The sequence below is a fragment of the Haliotis asinina genome, chromosome 6, assembly GCF_037392515.1.
Source record: "Haliotis asinina isolate JCU_RB_2024 chromosome 6, JCU_Hal_asi_v2, whole genome shotgun sequence".
Lineage (NCBI taxonomy): Eukaryota > Metazoa > Mollusca > Gastropoda > Lepetellida > Haliotidae > Haliotis > Haliotis asinina.
In genome coordinates, this window is record NC_090285.1 from 32833398 (window position 1) to 32853458 (window position 20061).

Genomic DNA, 20061 nt, shown 5'->3' on the forward strand with positions numbered 1-20061 from the left:
ATAGGATCGCTCGAGAGGCTGCGAGTGGTGGATAACGTTCACCCCAGAGGTGTTTTACTTTGGTTTTCGAGTTTGAGGACGTATTAAAGTTAATAAAATGGGTGTTATGTCATGGAAATCAGGCAGGATGTGTGTGGAAATGTATAATTGAGAGTTTCGAATGTCACCAAATTCTTAGCGTACATTTCAGCCTGAAATCGGAATCCAATATGGCAGCTGCTGCTCCTTTACTCTATTAATATATACGACGAGCGTGTAGATCTATGGTCTATGTTTAACGTTTTAACGTACAGTGCGATGTCGGGTTCCTGTGCCCTGACTTTAGTCCTAATGCTCCTGCATTTATTGTTCAGACAGATGACAGTAAATCAGGTTTAGCAGGGGTACTTCTGCAGAATGATCATCCTGTTTCTTATGCTTTAAAAACGTTGTCAAAAACTGAACGGAATTATTCCACTGTGCACAGGGAAGCTTTGGCACTTATCTTGGCAATCCTGAAGAATATACTTATGGTAGAAAGTTTGTTATCAAAACAGACCATAGGCCTTTGACATTTATTATGTCATCAAAATCTGATAAATGCGCAAGATGGTATTTAGAACTTTCGAATTATCAGTTTGATGCAGAATATATACCCGGGAAAGATAACATTTTAAGTGACATTCTGTCAAGATTCCAGTGGACGATTCAGAGGAATTACCTATCTCTGCCTTATCAACAGACAAACAATGTGCTGTTATCAAGCGTGCTCATGATCTTGCTCATTTTGGTGTGATACGTACATGGAATTTAGCAAGGATGACTGATAAGTTACACAGAGACAAGTTCGAGAATACGTCAGTCAGTGTTCAGCATGCATTGAGGGTCCTCATGCTGTGCTGCTGTCACTGGTGTCACTGGTGAAACTCGGACAGCTTCAGTACCTTGGCAAATTATCCACTGTGACTTTGTAGGATCACTCCCTACATCATCGAAAAGTTTTGAGTACGTGTATACATGTTTGGATGATCTGACACGTATGGTGTTTGCATTTCCCGTACGATCAGCTACCTCTTCGTCAGCAATATGTGCTTGAAAAACTGTTTTCCATCTTTGGACCGCCACATACACTACACACTGATAATGGTTCAACTTTCACGTCCGTTGAATTTAAGGATTTCATGGATCATTGGGGTGTTGTGCTCAGAACTTTGAAGTCACCAATGCTGAAAGCGGCAAACAGTGAAAAGAATTGGGACAAGGTGTTACCCGAAATCGTGTTGGCTCACAATTCGTGTCCAAACAGACCAACTGGAGCATCACCTTATTTCGCCAGATCAAGTGACGTGTGTCGTCTCTACAGTAGTGTTTCTTCTGGAGGGGAGGAAGTAGCAGACATGAGTGTTCAAAGAAACATGTTCAAGCCAAACAGGAACGTCAAGAAGATACGTGTCGCGAAGCTTTGAAATAGGTGATAACGTTGCAGTTAAAGTTCTGACTGGTCCTAGATCTCGTAAGAAACATTTTCAGACAGGTTGTGTTGTGAGTAAAATCTTTGATTTTCTGTGTGTAAATTCTAAAACAGCTCATACACGACGTAAAAATAATTTGGTTTGTAAAGATCTTGTAATCTTAAACCCTACTGGAGGAGAGGAATATGAGATATAAACATGAGACGGACGGTCCGTTTAATTAGTCTGATACCCGTGCATCACGCGTGCCGCGGTGAGCCAGAGGAGATTACTGTAAGTGGGGCGTCCGTGCTTCATGTGTGCATCAGTCTCGTCTTGTCTTTTCGTCGTGAAGAAATGTTTTGTGTGCCGGCCCACGCCGTGATTGTTATACACAATCGGCAGAATCCCATAACCTCTCTGTTCAGGTTCAGTACATGTTACACATAGCGAGCCCTGTAAGTTGTTCTTGGTGGTTTCAGTCACCGTGTTAATGGCAGTATTACTATTGCCGCATTATTTATTGTGCTTATGTTTGCAATGATTAGATGTTAGATTTATTCCTTATATGTTAGAAATAATATGCAAGATGCAATGATTGTATATAATTATATATATTTATCAGTTTATCCTGAACTTGGTTTTTATTCTTCAAAGCTGTGCCTGTCAATAGAGATAAAGATCCCACAACCTGTAATCAATGTCTGGTCTTCAATGTAGTCATTCACATCCCGGTTATGTAATGGTGCCCCTAGTGAGGAATCTTTACGGACTGCTGATGACAGAGCCACCACAAGTTGAGGAAGGAAGGAAGGAGGAAGGGTTTGCTGAAACAGTGCCTGCATCTTGCTGTTATTTGAAATGGCCAATGCACAGGTTTCATTTACAGGACTGAACTTTAATTAGGGGTTTTAACTCAGTAATGCTTGTACCACAGTGACACCTGGGGGTGCGGGTTCGAATCCCGGATGGGACTCAACCGAAAAGTACTAGAATTTGTACTTTACTAAGAAAGTGAAATCCCAAATATGACATGTGTTGCATTTGACCACTTTCTAAACGGCATCGTGTAATCATAGCTTTCGGCAGTGGGAGCCTTGCCAACTTCAGACGTCAGACGGGTACACAAACTACGCAGTTTAGACTATCAGTTGTCCGACTTTTCATTTTTAGGAAGTGGCGGTGGTTGAGCGGGCTAGACGGCTGACTTTGAGTGCTGGCGATTAGGTGCCTGACTCTGAGGGTGCGTGCTCGAATTCCGGATGGGACTCAACCACAAAAGTACTAGAATTTGTACTTTACTAAGAAAGAGAAATCCCAAGTTTGACATATGTGACACCTTACATACACACTGCACTACATTGCACTGCACTGTGACCATACGGTTTACTAATTCCAGTTGTTTCTCTCCATCTGTCATCTGTTTACCGTGCAAGAAGACAGTTGCTGGTGACTGAATTCCTATTCCCAGTTGTTGTGCTGGTCAACTCTAAATTCCATAAGCAATAGACCATTACTTAGTTGTGTTGTTATTGCTCAGTGAAACAACTTGAAACAACATGCATGCCTGGAGTATTAGGTCGTTAGCAGTAGTCTAATCTTGGTTGTGTCCACAAACAAGTAAATAATCTACTCGTTACATTCAGAAATTTTATTGACACCTATATGTCTGCCTGACTGTCTGCTAAAGACAATATGCAATACACAACTTCAATCATTGACCCAATGTGTGAGGCCCATTTTTCTGGTGTCCCCCGCCGTGATATTGCTGGAATATTGCTAAAAGCGGCGCAAAACCAAACTCACTCACTCACTCACTCAATCATTGACCACATGCAATTTGAACTTAACACCTATCAGGCTGTACGCCATAAACAAAATACATTGATTTATGATTCGTGCACCAGAGTCCTGACTCTGCCGCATTATGTAATTAGGCAGGTGTGATACTTTTACACATGGCATGCATTTATGTCTGTGGGATGCAAACAAACTACATCCATTTGTCTCTGATGACTGAATCTGACGGAAACTGGTGCAAACTCTTGTCAGTTTTAAGTCCTTTGCACTTGGACGAATGACAGTTTCCAGCCATCAGTGGTTCATCTCTACTGAGATGATTTTTGATTGGATCGAACGCAAATTCAGAGAACATGTATTTACAAAACCCAATATCTCTCTCTATATTCTTTATGGATACCAACTTTTTCTAATGTATATGATTTTGTTTGACAAGGGTATATGAATCCATACTGAAACGATGCATCAAGTACAATTAAAGAGATTGTTGGAACTTGATGAAGATGGGTTTATAGCGTTTGCAGGAGGCCGTTACAAGTGCCCTGGAGGGTGATGTGTTGCACATGTTGTTATAACTGCTAGTCACATAGACAGTAAACCCCTGGAGTAGTATAGGGAATGGGGGTTCTGGACAAGGTCCTTCCAAGGGTTTTCTAAACGTTTCAAAATTTGAGTATAGTAAAAAATGTTTAGCTCAGTTGGTAGAATATTTTTAACGAAACTGTACCATTACTCAATGCAAGTTGCTAAATAACTCTATGTACACTCCAGATTTTAATAAATGTATGGGTGCTTGAACTGTGTACTGTTTGTGAAAGATGATATCAGTTTCTAAGGATTATGTCTAGCCTTCAAGTTAAAAAAAATGGAATTATTATATCTTGGGACTTTTTGATCTGAATGGACAGTCAAGTCATGCTCTGTCTGTGCTTGGGGTGGAAACAACATGCCACAGTCAGATATGTGTCATTGTGTATGCCCTGCTGGAGATCCACATGTTCATAGCAACGTTTCTTCAGAGATTTGACTGTCAGCCGACAGACTCATTACCTCAACCAGTAAGTGCAGCCTGTGGAAACTCTCAAGCTTTTCTGTTGGACTAGTTTTTTTGACATCTTCTACTTTAGTTTAGAACCCAATGAGAAAAATCATATTTTGTATCCACTTGGAAAAACTACCTGTGAAATGGGGAAAGTGAGACAGTTAATCTGGAGCATGAAATGGTTCTTGAACCTGGGTATAATTGAGCAGCATAGTGATACAGCTGTGTACATTTACAAATGTCATTGCTTATTTTTAATTTTCGTTCTTTTTATCTCTATTTTAAGCATGCATATTGGTTTTTGCTCTTGCCCAAACCCTCGAACCAATCAGCATTTAAGCTTGTAAATGGCAACAGCGAATTCCAAATCCTTAAGGGAATAATCCAAATTTCATAGATATTTATCTGTTAAAAAAGAATTCAGCTTTTGGATCTTCAAGGATTAGTTGTGTGCCTTTTCCTACACATTATGGCCATTGGCCAAACTTGCCCCTCAAGTGTTAGTTAGTTTAGGCCAGCAGGGCGTAGCACAACAGCTTATGCTAAACGATGACTGGCCAACTCTCATTCCATGCAGACACGTTATCTGTTCACCATGACAAAACTGTTCAGTTTTGTTATGTCATCACTTGAATGCCTGATATAGAGATACTGTTGTGTTTCAGAGTCCGCTGCATTTAGTTGGCACACAACAACCTAGCAACTCTTGCTGCTTTCAGTACAGTCTACGGCGATAGCTGGACGTGTGGCTTTGTGATGTTGGCGAGTGTGATTTTGAATAAGAGTTTGGGAGAAGGTGATTAATAAACTGAGTGTGGATGGACACCTTTGCTGTAATATGATGCATTCAATAAGATAGTGACTTTACAGCCATTGAAATGAGAATTAGCATGCCTTTGATTGTTGTATATTATTTAAATTCCCTATGAACATGGACACAGATACAAAGATGTTGCCAGTGTGCTCAACTGCAATCATGATTCATACTTTCATTTAATCATAATTACATGTTATCAAATGAGTTGTGTGTTATATACACCTGGAAATTAATCAAGCAACACCCCAATTTTTTCTATTGGAGCAACTTTGAAGTGTTCTGACAATCAAAATATGCCGGGTTGATATAGTTTGACACTTTTTTATTCAACAGACGATCTCTGACAAACAACTTAAAGGGAAAAAGTATCAAGACTTTGCTTTATTGCAACGAAATCCAAATTCTTAAAACTGTCTTAAATTCATGAAAAAATGGACACAATTTACTATTCATCCACAGACGTTGTTGTCAGGTGTATTAACACAAATGTCACATGGAAAGAAAGAACAGTCATCTGAGAGTCTGCACACCGACTTTCATCAATATCTAGTGTGTCCTCCCTGCGCACGCACCACCGATTCCAGACGCCTCCTCATTCCTTGGATGAGTCTCCGGATCTGATTCTGGGGGATCCTGTTCCACTCCTCATGCAGGGCAGCCGTCAATTCGTTGAGATTATGGACTGGTGGGTCTCTCTGCCTCACACGACGGCCAATAAAGTCCCACAAATGTTCAATGGGGTTGAGGTCAGGGCTCATGGCAGGCCATGGAATTCTGTCAATTGCATTTTGCCGCAAAAAATCATTTACAGCATGCGCCCTGTGAGGTCTAGCATTGTCGTCCATAAATATGGGTCTCGTTGCCAGAGGATGGTTCTCAAAATGAGGTACCACAGCCCTGTCAAGAACCTCCTGTTGGTAACGAACACCGTTAAGGTTGCCACGGATGGTAATGATATCCAACTTGCAGTTCATGGAAATGCACCCCCATACCATAACGGAACCTCCCCCAAAGGCCACAGTCTCCTGGATGTTCCGTGGAGCCATTGCTGTGTTCCTCTGCCTCCAGACCCGAGTACGACCGTCCACCATGTGCAGCAAGAACCGGCTCTCATCTGAGAAATGGACCTTCCTCCAAGAGGCAATGTTCCAGTGCAAACGGTCATTACACCAGGCCAGTCGGGCTGCCTTATGGGCTGGAGACAGTCTGGGTCGCTTGATTGGCCTCCTTGCCCGGTATCCTGCAGCTTTCAGACGATTCCGAACAGTCCTGTTCGAGATGGGTCTCCCTGGAAGCCACTCCTGTCTCAACCGAGAGCTCGAGTCGAAGGACCTGCGCCGTACAAGTCTCAGTAAAGCTCTGTCCTCCCGGACTGTGGTCTTCCTGGGTCTTCCTGGTCTAGGCAGGTCTTTAACTTCATTAGTGGCCCGGTATTTTTTCAAAAGTTTTGAAATTATGGAATGATGTCGTCCGATTTGAGTCCCGATTTGTCTTAGAGACATATCAGCATTCCTCATGCCGATTATTTGCCAACGAGTGGCCTCTGATAATTTCCTACGTGCCATGACATTGAAATGAATGAAAAACCGAATGCAATCGACAACCTGCGCTTGTAAACACCCCAGGGAAAAAGTGCATTTTTCGAAAGTTGAGGTTAAAGCAATGCACGTGCGCTGTGCAAGCTTCACGCGCGTCATATCAACCCATGAAAAGCTCATGCTGTATGTCAATACATCAAAATTGAATAATCAATCATCAAAATTACTTCGTTAAACTTTGTTAAGTTTTTATGTGTCTTTGAATTTGGTGTTGCTTAATTAATTTCCATATGTATACATTCCAAAGGAAAACAATGTAACCAACATTTGAAATTTCAAAGTCGATGACATTTTTATTTATTGGAACTATGCTTACTTGCAATTGATTACTGGTCTGTCATAATGATCTAACATGATGAAAGCTGAAGCTTTCATGTTGACGGCTAAACATTACTATGAAAACAAAAGTGAATGAAGTCCCAGAAGTACCAACCACATACTCCGAAATGTCAATTTGCGCGTGTCAAAGTCAATCCAAATCATGGAAAGGAAAGATATTTTGGAAGAAATGCTTCTGAACACACAGATGCATGTTATAGAAAATTTGAAATGTAATGTAGGGTAGGTGGAACCACAAACATCTGACAATATATGACGCTTTGATTATAAATATGTGGTGTTAGTTTGTGGTACTTTGCATAGAACCCAGGTCACACATCCGTTGAAGCAACGTCGGGCATAGAAAGTTCTTGGACTGGTGACCGTTTTCGGCAGCTTGACTGCTAGAGTTTCTAGGACTTCAGTCCTGCCCCACAATGAGGCACATGTGATACATGAGATCTCTTCCTTAGATTTGTTCAAAATTGCCTCTGTTCACTCGGCAGAAAAATGGGTACCCAGTGGGATAGGTCATATGAATATTAACATTATAGAAACTCACATGCAGCTTGGATTATCTGGGATAAAATAGTATGTCAGCACTTCGAACATTCACAAGTGTGTTGAAAGAGGCATTTCATAAATAGCCATTATTAACATATATTTTTTATGAGGATATGTTTGTCAGACGTTTTTATGTGTTATGGCATATTTGTGCATTTTGTGCCAAAGTTTACAACCATAGTTTACAGTTTATTTTAAGAACCATTTACTTAAATTTTACCATAATTAACTTAAATTAAAATCTAACATAATTAAAACATTGTCATCAGTTGGTCATGATATATAAAATGCAATGGTGATTATGAAAAAAGTAAACAAAGTTATAAACACATAATCGCAAATCAAAAGTGCAGTATTTTGTACTTGGTTCTACCTCTTTTGAAACGATGTAGCCGCCATACCGAACCCAGCCATAGCCGGTAGGTCTGCACTCATGTGTATAGACGCCTTGTCATTGGCCAGTGGTTCATTGCCGATGCCCTTAGCCGGCTCTTTGTTTATGGCTTATAAGGCCAATAGGTGTTAGTTTCAATTTGCAAATGGTCAGTGAATATTGTCAATAGCAGGGAGGCAGACATACAAATAGGTGTCAATAAACCAGACATTGAGTTTTCTCTGTGACAGAATCTGCTTGTCATAATCAACATGTTTTTTTATGTAACGAGTAGATTATTTTCTTGTTTATGTATACAACCAAGATTAGATTACTGCTAACGACCTCATACTCCGGGCAGACATACTGTTTCAAGCTCCGCGAACCTACTCACTGCGCATGCGTTATGAGCGCAGCGCCGCATAGCTGTTGAAAACACTTTTTCCCCAGCGCTGGGGGAAAATTAGCGAATCGTTTGAACTCCGATTTCGCGGGATTTTTCACATCTCGTTTTTTACAACTTTACAAGCTGAATTCTAATTTTTGATGAATTGTTATGATAAGTAAATCCTTATCAGAATCTGCAAAGTTGTGTTTTACGTTGCATGTGACCTTTAATTAATCAGGCACATTTTTGTCACGATATATTTTTGAACTAGTGAACTGGTAGTTCATTTGTCAGGTATAGTGATAGTTTGAAACTAAACATGTTTCATGAAAATGCAAAGAATAATAGTGTGTAAAGAATAAAAGTGTGTTTGGTTTTCTGTACTTGAGAATGGTAAATGGTGTTGACAACAGCAGTTAAGTAGATGGGAGTATGGCGAATGGTGCTGACAGTTGCATTTAAGAAGGTAGAAGTATGGTGTTGACAAATGCAGTTTAGGAGATGGGAATGGTCGCAGTGGCATTTAAGGATGTGGGAGAATGGTGTTGAAAACTACAGCTAAGGAGATGGGAGTATGGTGAATGGTGCTGACAATGTGATTCACACAATAGCTCTAAAGCTACAGTGGTCTGATTAGGAACTGCGAAGACACCAAGCACACTGGGGTATGTTATTCATTTTTGCAGTTTTTCCTCTATAGTTTCCTGAACTGACTTAAAAGTGGACAATACAAAAACATTGTCAACACTAGCAACACATGATGGCCAATTGGCGTATCGTGTGGCAACATACGAGATAACTTTAACACTTACCACAGAGTGAGCATTGAAGTACAGGCCCATCCAGAGACCAAAGAAGACCAATGTCCGTGACCTAATTGGTCTGGCAGGACACAATTCCCTGACCCAAGCCGAAGGATTGGACTAGACTCTTCAGCCTTACCACCATGAAGTAGGGTGGTGGTCTTTGAGAATATCGTCCCATCAGACGTCCCTTCCTCACAGTTGGCCGATATGAACCACATACAAACATCTTTGGGTTATCCTGGAAGTCAAGTTTGAGGACGGTTCCTCCTGTTCAAAACGCTTACTTGAGCCGTGGCTCCTCCTGGTGCTGATGTGGTCGCCAGCAGTGGTTCAAGAGGAGTGTTTGACGCCGTTTTGAAGTGTGCATCAGTTGTGTCATATCATGCCATCTTAACGTGGGAGGAAACTCCAAGTTATGTAGGTATTAAACCATCAAGATCATATGCGGCCAAGACATTTAGCAACCTCCAATCCTTGATTGGGAACCCTTGATTTGAGTTTGGGACTCCGGCGAACAGCTGGGCCTTCTGCCCCGTGTCCTAATGACGAGTGCGCGATGAGGTGAAGGACTTCATTCAGAGCAACTCAGAAAAACAGTGAGTGTAAAACTCGATGAACTAGCAGCCATTTGGAGTTCACATCCGGACACATCATAATGTATAAGTGCAAACACGTGTTTTGCAATTACAAAACAGGGGCGTAGCAAGCCACGTTTTTTGTGTACACCTGATGTGATGTAAAGCTTTATGTTTAGATCGTATTGTGCGTTGCCCAACCTTTTCAGCAACGATCATATGTAAGCCAGGGCTTTTTATGACTGTAGACCGGTGAAGATACGGGGTAGAATAGCCCTTCAGCAACCCATGTTGGCCAGAAAAGGCTACTGTGTTTGTCATAAGAGGCGACTAACGAGATCGGGTGGTCAGGACTTGGTTGACACATGTCATCTTTTCCCAATTACGCAGATCGATGCTCATGCTGTTGATCACTCGACTGTCTGGTCCAGACTCAATTATTTACAGACCGCCGCCATATAGCTGGAATATTGCTGAGTGCCGCGTAAAACTAAACTCACTCACTCATAATTATAGCTACCCCTTGCAACCCGTACACGCAACATAAGGACACTTAAAGGGGACCTCGGTGCAGCGTTTAATACTTTTAAGAACATTTGTGGTTAATGATATTACCTCAGTACAATATAATCAGACATGGTTTTATGTTTTCACTGATCAGACAGAACATTGCAATGAATGTTACACTAAAGTTGAAGTTCTAATACTGAAAAACGTCACGGTCAATAAGTCGTAAATCACACTTGACAAAGAGACAACCCAGCGGTTTCTTCACACGATGCAGAATATATAAACATCTGGTACCACTGTGACTTTGTCATTTGGTGACAAAAACACATTTATGTCATTTGACACAAAAAATAAACTGTAAACTATGGTTTACTTTGGCACAAATTCTCAGTCACTCTATGTATTAATGGCTCGACGTGTCACAGGTTGCTGATTTAATCTTTAGTGTGTGTTGGTACAGTTCAGTAGATTTTGATGTTCAGGATTAATCGCCATGACAAATATTAAGTACGTGCGAATAGTATTTTGACTGATAGCAGATGTTCCGTTCATTTAGACATATATAAATCTGTTGATTTATTAGAATGTTTAAGAGCTTGTTGGACTGAGGATCAAGGTAAGAATTGATTTTATTATACTATCAGTACAATGGATATTGGTGACAGAGAAGCTGTTTGAGGAGGCGGAAGAAGGAGTGGACTGTGCAGAATTTGTGCAACTAACCAAGTATATATGTTATAAAGTAACTATTCTGCGATGTTCGTGGCAGATGTGTTAATGACAACAAAACCAATTAAATCAATGTGGATTTTTCTTATTCAGTCAACATTTACCAATCACTTATATTAGTGATGATTATGACAGTGTGAAATTTCGAAGTATTTTCAGAGTAAATATGGGGCTGGAAACCAGTGCCGGACTTTATTTTGAGTCATGTCTAAGGGACGAAACTCTGCACAGTCTTATTTATACGACTGGTCGAGAATTGTCTCCCTTTAAGTTGCAAGTATATTGTTTCATTTGTTGATGGGAAGTGAACATTTCCATTTGCATCGTATATTCTTGGCATCGATTAATATTGATAACTTCAGCTAATATTTGAAGGGCAAACTTTACAAAATCACAGCAGAACACACACACATTTTGACAGTCTTTATCCGATCCAGCAGAAAGTCCGCTGTTTTTGTGATTACTTTTGAAATGACACGCTTCAATGATACCTTATACCCAGGGTGGCCTCAACATACGTGAATAAAACAGCTATGTAGTGAATAAAACTATCCATACACAACTACTGGTTGGGAAAGTTGATTCCAGCATCGTGAATGGTCATTATAAGTTATAACATATCGATTTAAAAAGTAACATTCCATGTTTTAAACTCAAAGCATTTTCAAGCATAATTTTAAAATTATGAAACATAGAGAACGCCGCCATTATCAATACGTGTGTATCTTCTAACATGCTGACCTCTTACCGAGTTTAAACAAAATTGAAAGCTGTGATTCGTAGCACTCACAGTTATTTTAGCACAAACACTTCAAAAGTACCGACTTCACTCTGTCACTACACCAGCCAATATCTGCTTAAATGTTTTAAGAAATGATTCATCATAACTGATGGAGATCAAAACAATTCTTAAACCAGAAGAAAAGAAGACGCTTTTATGCGTTTGACAGAAACCATTTCATTGATTGGCTACTGGTTCACGTGCAATCAGTGAAACCTAAAGTGCTCACGCCAGAGAATGTCCAGTCTTGGTTATCTCCCGAAACACATCAAACATGGCGTCGCTGGCCAAATGGCTGAACAAATTATAGTAAAAATTATCCACTGAAAGTTCTGGACGACACCGGGTGTTCACGAAGGGGTAACCGTGTCCTGAGATACCACCATTCGAACAATTTGCACAGGAAGTGGTGTCCATTGCTGTACTACGAAAAGAAAAAGAGGCATCCCAAACTTGTTTCTGTTAATTCATAACAAGAACTATCCAGACCCACATATGATACACCATTCATTGTAACGGAAACTCAGAAGAAGTGTAAAGCTAATGTTGAAGGGTCGGGTGGCAGAGACATCAAGCCTATAGCCTATTCACAACAAATATGAAAATGTGTAATTGATTTTAAGTCGTAATGTTAAGTCACATCTAACCTTACCCTCATCTCACATAGCTACCGACCAATATTTCGTAAATCAAATTAATTTAAGTGTGTAAATGCAGACGATGATACTGTGAATACCACAGCCAAGGTACTCGTATAATTCTGGACTTCTAGACATTCCGTCGAGCATGTAAATATATTTTTAACTTACTGAATGGAATACAAGTCCGAACTGAATACATCCGCCTGTCTCTGGGTAGTCTGGTTCAGACTCTATTATTCACACTGTGGGGTATTCCGGGAGGGAATAGCTGTTAGACTTCAGTCACCAGACTTGTCCTAAGAGGCGACTGAAATGAATCCTCGACGTGGCTGAATGCAGGCCATTGTTGACACTTGGCCTCAATCACAGGACTTTTCCAGATTATTCGCAGATCGCCTTTATGCAGTTGGCGTAGAAATGAGTATAATAATACTATCGATATTTTTTTACAGTGCAATGATGAAGTTGAAGACGCAGTTAGTCTGTCTGCAGATATTGCTTTTGCTGATATCCCGTGAGTATGATGAGACTTGCTTGTAAGAATGTCAGCCACCTCAGTATTGGTGTTATTTGACACAGATACTAGGAAAACTTCATACACAACATGATACCTGCACTCCTGTCTACATCTACATTGACTACAGTAGTTATACCTGAGTTAGGCATAATCGGCTGATTGTCGTCGTTCATTGCTCATGGAGAATTATACTTTCAGTCACGCCTGGGTATGCCATAACATTCTACCACTACACGAACAAAGCAGGGGCAGATGCTATACAACGCAGTGGCTTCATACGACAGAGCAAAAACCCGAAATATGCACATTTTGGAAATGGTTGGTATATCATGTATATATATATTTTATATATTACCCATCAAAAATGTAGACTCACCGAAAACACTCGCTCTGTGTGTGTGTGTGTGTGAGCGAGCGTGCGTGTGTGTGTGTATGTGAGAGCGCGCGCGCTATTTTGTAGATCATTTTTAGAAATATTATGCATTATATTTACAACTGTTATATCTCATGTTTAGACATGCTATACGTTGTTTTCAAATGTATATTATGTATACAACTGATAACCTGAAACATATTGATTTTGCCATGTTCGTGCCTCATGATCCTCAGTTTGTTTGACTACAATCACATGACAAAGCGACCCTCCTTAACCACTATCCCGGTCGTCATAAGGACATAACTTATCCTAATGGTTTCACTTATTCATGTTTGATGCCAAGGGTTCAGTCCGGTTATAGAATGGTCACACATCGCCAGCTTTCAGTATTTTCCTATATATCTGGACATAATGTTTTGGGAAGATTAAAATGGGATGTTCTTAAGGAACATCCATAAAAACTAAATGTAAATATAGATCAATACTGTACAGAACATACTTTGTGTCATATTATCTGTTGTCATGTGTACCAAACAAGAGATCGTTTTCCATTTTCTGCATTTTAAAAGAAATATTACACCCCCGTGTGCTGCGATGACTAATATCTCGTTAACAACAACACTCACGTATGTGACATTTTAGATATGGTTTTGCTTCAAAATAATGGAAGTTTTTCAAACATAGAATATGGAGAATATAGACTAAGTTAAGCTGACTACTTTTTGACCGACTCCCCAAAATACGTTTAGATACGTTTTAGGGAACTTTTTCTTTTTGCTGGAACATACATCCTTTTATCAAAACTGATATTATTAAAGAAGTACAAGCATGTGGATGAATTGTTTTAGATCAAAGAGTGAGTGAATGAGTGCGTGAGTATGGGTTTACATCGTTGTTGGCAATGTTCCACCAACATATCACAAAACAAAAGGGCACACCCAAACTAGGCTTCACGCATTGTTCCCATGGGGTAAATAGGACACGTATCCTCGATGTGACGAACTTCGAACGAACGAAACAATTAGAAGATAAGATTATCTATCACTCTAAACACAGCTATATTCTCTCTTAACTAAGTAACTAACTAACTAACTAACTAACTAACTAACTAACTAACTAACTAAAAATGTAACACATAAGCCTTTCTTAGAAGAATTTATTGCGTTAATTTAGGAGCCATTATTCTGCGTGAGTCCCGAAGATGGCGGCAAAGTGAGTTCTTCGCATGGCCATAATTGGTAGCAATTACTACTCAGCACCGTCTCGGGACAAGCTGCGTAAGTCGATCTTGTTCCACTTTTCCTGCAATGCGATAACCTTTGTAGCTGCATCGGTTTGCTGTCAAATCAGATCGCTGTGCGCTGAATATCTCATCCCACACCATGACACTTGTCTCTACAGAATCTGTTAACGTGCAGAATGCAACTGGGGCAAAACGTCTTTTTTCTCGCCGGTGAAGAACAAATCGTGAGTTTATCACTGAACCAGACTCATGTCCAGCTTTTAAGGTTCCAGTTTCGGGCCCTACACCACTGCAAGCGAGTGCGCCAACGGCGGTCTTGACATGAGTGGTAACTCTTAGACGGCCGCTTCTCGGACGAACTTGGGCAAATTTGGTGTGCAGGAAACGATCACACGCAAAGGCATGACATTGTTTCGTGCGAGTCCCGAAGACGGAGACAAAGTCAGTTCTTCGCATGACCACATTTAGCAGTAAATTACTGCTCAGCATCGTCCAGTTCCGGGCTCTACACCACTGCAAGCGAGTGGGTCTATGGGGATCTTGACATGGGTGGTAACTCTTGGACGGTCGCTTCTCGGATGATGTTGGACACACTTGGTCTGCAGGAAACGACCCCATGCCAAAGGCATGACATGGGGTTCTGTGGAAATGTCGGGCAACTGCAGACTGTGACTCCCAAGCTTCAAGACGATCTACGGCGATATTTCGATTGGAGGCACTCAGTTCTAATAATTCGCTCTTTTCCACACAAAATCGAAGGACAAAATTAAACGCAACGTTTGCCTCTTTATGGTGATCGATGCCGTATACTTTTGCGCTTTCTTGTATTGGTCTTTAAGTATTTTCTTCGTGACGTTTTGGCGGATATTTCTTTAAACGTTCTTAAACAAGGGAAACAGATAAAACTGCCGCAATTTCGCGCTGAAGCTGTTTTCAATCATGCCGTATATTTTCAAAATTACTGTTTTCTTGTTTAAAATGTATTTGACCGTGTCACAGTATTAAGCAAGAAAGCGAGACCGTTGCAATGCTTTCTAGGTATCTGAACAATGCCAAACAATACCAATACCTTTGAAGTACAAAGGAATCTGATTTTGTATGGACGGCGTGTAGGTGTACCAAGCTTTGAACCTTACATGTAAGCAGAGGTATTGCCCACCGATCTAGACGTGCTTCTTGTGGTCACACAACGTCTGATAGGCAGTTTGACTCGAAATGACGACACAGGGCAGTATTTTCCTGTACGTCCCTGGGGACGTTACACCGTTTGGCGAACGTTGATTGGCTGATTTCAGCCAATGAAATGAAGCCGCACCAGACGCATAGCGGGTTTCCTTACAAGGAAACTGCTGTTTTCAAATTAGCGTTTATAGATCGAAAACCGATATGGGTAACGAAAACAATAACTAACGCGTGACGGGGAAGATCACTCGCCCGTTAGCCATTGTCTAAATATTTTGCCCATGTGTCAGTACTTGTATCAGCAATCTGTAATAATTTCAGGAGTGTATGGTACAGAAATGGGCCCTGAAAACGGCAAGGTGGCAATCGCTAAAAACAATTATCGAGGAGGATGGAAGGCTAACTTGAAGAGGGGAAGACTGGATTATGCGATCAAGTTCGAATTACCCAGCTCCAAGGTGGCGACGGTATCCAAGGATCGTGATATTCTCCTTTACAAAGGCGATCTCTCACTCAAGACCAACCCCTATAAGGTTATACGTGTGCAATAGACAGAGAAACTAATATTATTCTTGACTACCGAGCTTTCTTTGACAATGCTATTTTATCTTGATAAATCGATTTTAGAAAAGCAAGTCAGTACTCTAATCTTCTCTACAAACACCATGTAAAAAATCTTGACTGAATAGGAAATGAATATCAATATTATCAAATAAACAGTTAATACTTATTAACATTTGTTGTTTGTTCCCTTCCACTTAGGATAAAGAACGTAGTTTGCGATTTTAGAAAACACGAGTTTGAATTAAGGGTTGACAAATTGACAAACATGTACGTTACCAAAACATCACCTGAGTTGAATATCGCATCTGAAGTAACACATATCATGACATCGTTGTCATAAAATGATTCCAAATGATTCTGTAGGCATGGTAAATATCTATGAAACTTCTGGTATTCTCAGGATTGAAAATTGCATTCTTCAACACAGATCTTCCGAAGACAAAGTTATCTCTTTAACATTGGTAATCGTATAACACCGTACAGTATCTAGACGGTAAATATACAACGGTAAGTGAGGGTGAAGGTGAAATGCCCGCAACAAGGCAAGTGCATGTTAGTAAATCGTCAGTGAGCTCTATACCCCTCTCTTCATGTAATGTGATTCTAATAAGAATTTATTTCTAAGCATTCTCAACATAAATAGTTCAATAAGGACCTACGCCTGTACGTAATTCATCAACACTTTGGGGATATTATGAGCGTTCGATGATCTATAGTTACACTGTCATCCATGTATATATAAATACTTTACTTGTGAATTGTAACGACTATCATGTTTCATTTGCCTTTCGGTCTCAAACTAACAAACACATCAGGTAAAGCTCAGACGGAACTAGTGCAGAGGCAGATAACAAATAATTTCGCTTTTCCCTTTAAGAGATCTCGTCCTTGTGGGCACAATGCTTCAGAGTACGTGAATGAGCGATTGTAACACGCACAGCGTTACTCCAACATTCTGTCGCTATGGTGACAACTGATCTTACTGAGAACAAAGTGGCAGGTATAGTATACAGTCAGGTATATTAATATATGTTTGTGTGTAACACGCACAGTTATCAATATTTGTCCGTTTACCCATTACGTAACAAAACTGCAGATATATCTGGGATTGGAGTGGGGTGGGGTATATTCAGTGTTATAGATATGATAGTCATGTGATTGTCCATATCCATATTTTTTAAGATCAATGTCTATTGCATTCACCATGATCCGTCCGATGCAAAATTGAAGAACAGATATGGATGTTTTATTGAAATTATGTGTTTCAAATAAATAAAATTAATAAATATTATTCTTCCAATTCGAAAGCACATGAATTGTTAAAAATATATAATTGAATTAATAAGTAATGTATGAGATCGATTTATTACCATTTATAGAATGTGGTAACAGCCGTTTTATGGTTACTGTTACTGGGTGTTCAGTTTATTTCCAGCATATGGGGCGTTGTTTCGGTGACGCACAACTTGCCATATTGTCGATGAAAATACTGTGAAAACATTCTAATCACCCGTTGACGAATTTTCTACAGTCGCCTAGCAGTGATGTCCGGTAGTGATTGCCAGGGTCAGTGTCGGAGCGTTAATGCAACAGGTCCCGGGAACCAGGATGGTTTGATGCATGTTTGATTGCTTTGGGTGCGTATCTTAGATATTGTTAGGGATCATTCCTATTTTCACTTTCTGTTTATCACCATAAATCGTTCGAGCCCAGCAACGTTAACGCAAAACATTTACTGACAAGGAAGAGAACGCTCTTGGCATTTAGCTGTAAAAGTATGCCTTTAAAATGTACGCTCGTTGACATATACCATTGTTTCGCAGTGGCGTAGATTGATGCTCCTTCTGTCGACCACTTAATTGGTCCAGACTCGATTATTCACATACCCCCCCCCCCCCACACACACACACACACACACACACTTGGAATATTGCTGAGTGCAAACAAACCCACCCACCCACCAGCCAACCACCCAGCATGTCTTCAGTTGTGTTTTCCGTTGAGGAAATCACTAATTTATTGAAGGAATGATATTTTGTGCATTTCAGAAGTTAGAACATGGCGACCATTACTTTTTACCACTGCACGAACGAGTCGGGGAAGGAAGCTATCGTCAGGGGGAAGCGAATACGCCAATGTCATGAAGCAAAGGATGCCCCATGTGGGCCAGTTAGGTCGCACATAACGGGAACATATGCCTTCAAACTTTACCACACAATCTGGTAAACAGACAAACGTCATGCAAATCAAGATAGGCATGTTGTTTGTATATGAGTCAAGACCACCCTCAGATATATGACGGTGATTTCTGAATAACCTGCTCTGACATCATGAACATTGATTTATGTAATCGGGATATGATAACATTCATCAACTAAGTCAGTGGGCCCGACGACCCGATCTCATTAGTCTCCTGTTACGTAAACGATCATGTGTTCATGAAGACCAATACTAACCCGATCAATCAATTGGTGTCGTTATACTGGTGACCAGTACGCAAGCTGTACGTTTCTGATGTCTTAATATGTTACATCCTGATGCATAATGAGCAACTGCACTGTATACAAAACGCATGAAAGTAGTGTCAGACACGTTGGACAAAATGGCGGATTGTCTTTAATGTTTTAGCCTTTTGATCGCTAGGCCATAAGAAAGCAAAGGTAGTATACTCCAAAACATTATCTTTCCCTTAGTAAAGATTCTAATGTTGACATCCATCCCTTCATTCTTATATGCGTAGAAATGCCTTTCAACGTCACTTTTATTGTGCAAGGTACTCACTAGCAGCTTTTGCAATTTTTACTCAGTCCAGTATAGAATACTGTGAGAAACATTCTCGCCTCCAGTTTAACTGTTTGTATTGATTGTGTACGGAACAAGCCTGCCTCCTTCTGAAGGACGCAAGAAAAATAACCCGGAACAACTGGGATGGTGTTGTGCAAATAAACACGGGTATGCTCATGAGGGCGTCATGGGCAATCAGGGTGCAGCTACTAAAGTCCATGGTTCTAGAAGCTGGTTCAAATCGAGATATCCTGATTTACACTGGTGGGGACCCTGAGCTTGGCAATTACGAAATCATCAACGTTGACTGAACGAGGAGCGAAGGAGAAAACAAGAATGTTATCGTCATAATTTTCATATTATCAAAATTTTATATGGAAAATCAAAACCACTGATGGATTAGAACATATGAGCATGTATGAATGATACTTTAATCAGGCCACATCGTCAATGCAGACAACGTTTATCAGTTTGCCACTTTCTGGTATGTTTTGTTACTTTGCTGAGCAGTAAACATTGATCTTTCATTGTTGTCTGTGCGCATAATTTATTTGAAACAAAGAAACAAACAAAAAAACCCAAAAAAACAACAACAAAAAAACGAAAAAAACCCCCAAAAACAAACAAAACAATGCTACAGTTCATTTCATGTTAAAATATTTGTATAAAATATCTACTTTCATGTTTGATGTTCTGCATGATCTGCAGTCCTGACATGATGGATACATGAAACGTTGATCAACATCACCATGGTTACTCCCTTTTCAGACAACCCAGGTTACACGTTGTGAAGCCTGTCGTGAATAGCTGACTGAGGCTGTTGAACCAAGATGACGAGATGGGGTAACAGCCTCTGCTAATGACGTTCCAACGTAACATGCTACACCCTCACAGCTAGCCCTGAAAGCAAGATGTTTAGACAGTGTTAATCAAACATTGACCATTGCGTTAGAGGCGCAAACTCTTTAATGTAGCGGTTGTAAAACTGCATCGTTTGGAATCGAATCTGATATTTATACATCC

At 40.3% G+C, this 20061-nt stretch overlaps 1 protein-coding gene across 1 annotated transcript; it reads left to right on the forward strand.

The window, feature by feature from the left end:
* Window positions 1-12831: 12831 nt before the first annotated feature.
* LOC137287798 (uncharacterized) lies at window positions 12832-16241 on the forward strand. Its single transcript, XM_067820187.1, has 3 exons — window positions 12832-12886; window positions 13088-13207; window positions 16012-16241. The coding sequence occupies exons 1-3, from the start codon at window positions 12832-12834 to the stop codon at window positions 16239-16241; spliced, it is 405 nt and encodes a 134-aa protein (XP_067676288.1).
* Window positions 16242-20061: the final 3820 nt, after the last annotated feature.

Bases quoted from the DNA above. Each gene is read 5' to 3' on its own strand.
- LOC137287798 (XM_067820187.1), top strand. From the start codon at position 12,832: ATGAAGTTGAAGACGCAGTTAGTCTGTCTGCAGATATTGCTTTTGCTG. The intron at 12,887-13,087 runs GTGAGTATGATG...TTATACTTTCAG, and splicing joins ATTGCTTTTGCTGATATCCC to TCACGCCTGGGTATGCCATA. The intron at 13,208-16,011 runs GTTGGTATATCA...TAATAATTTCAG, and splicing joins ATATGCACATTTTGGAAATG to GAGTGTATGGTACAGAAATG.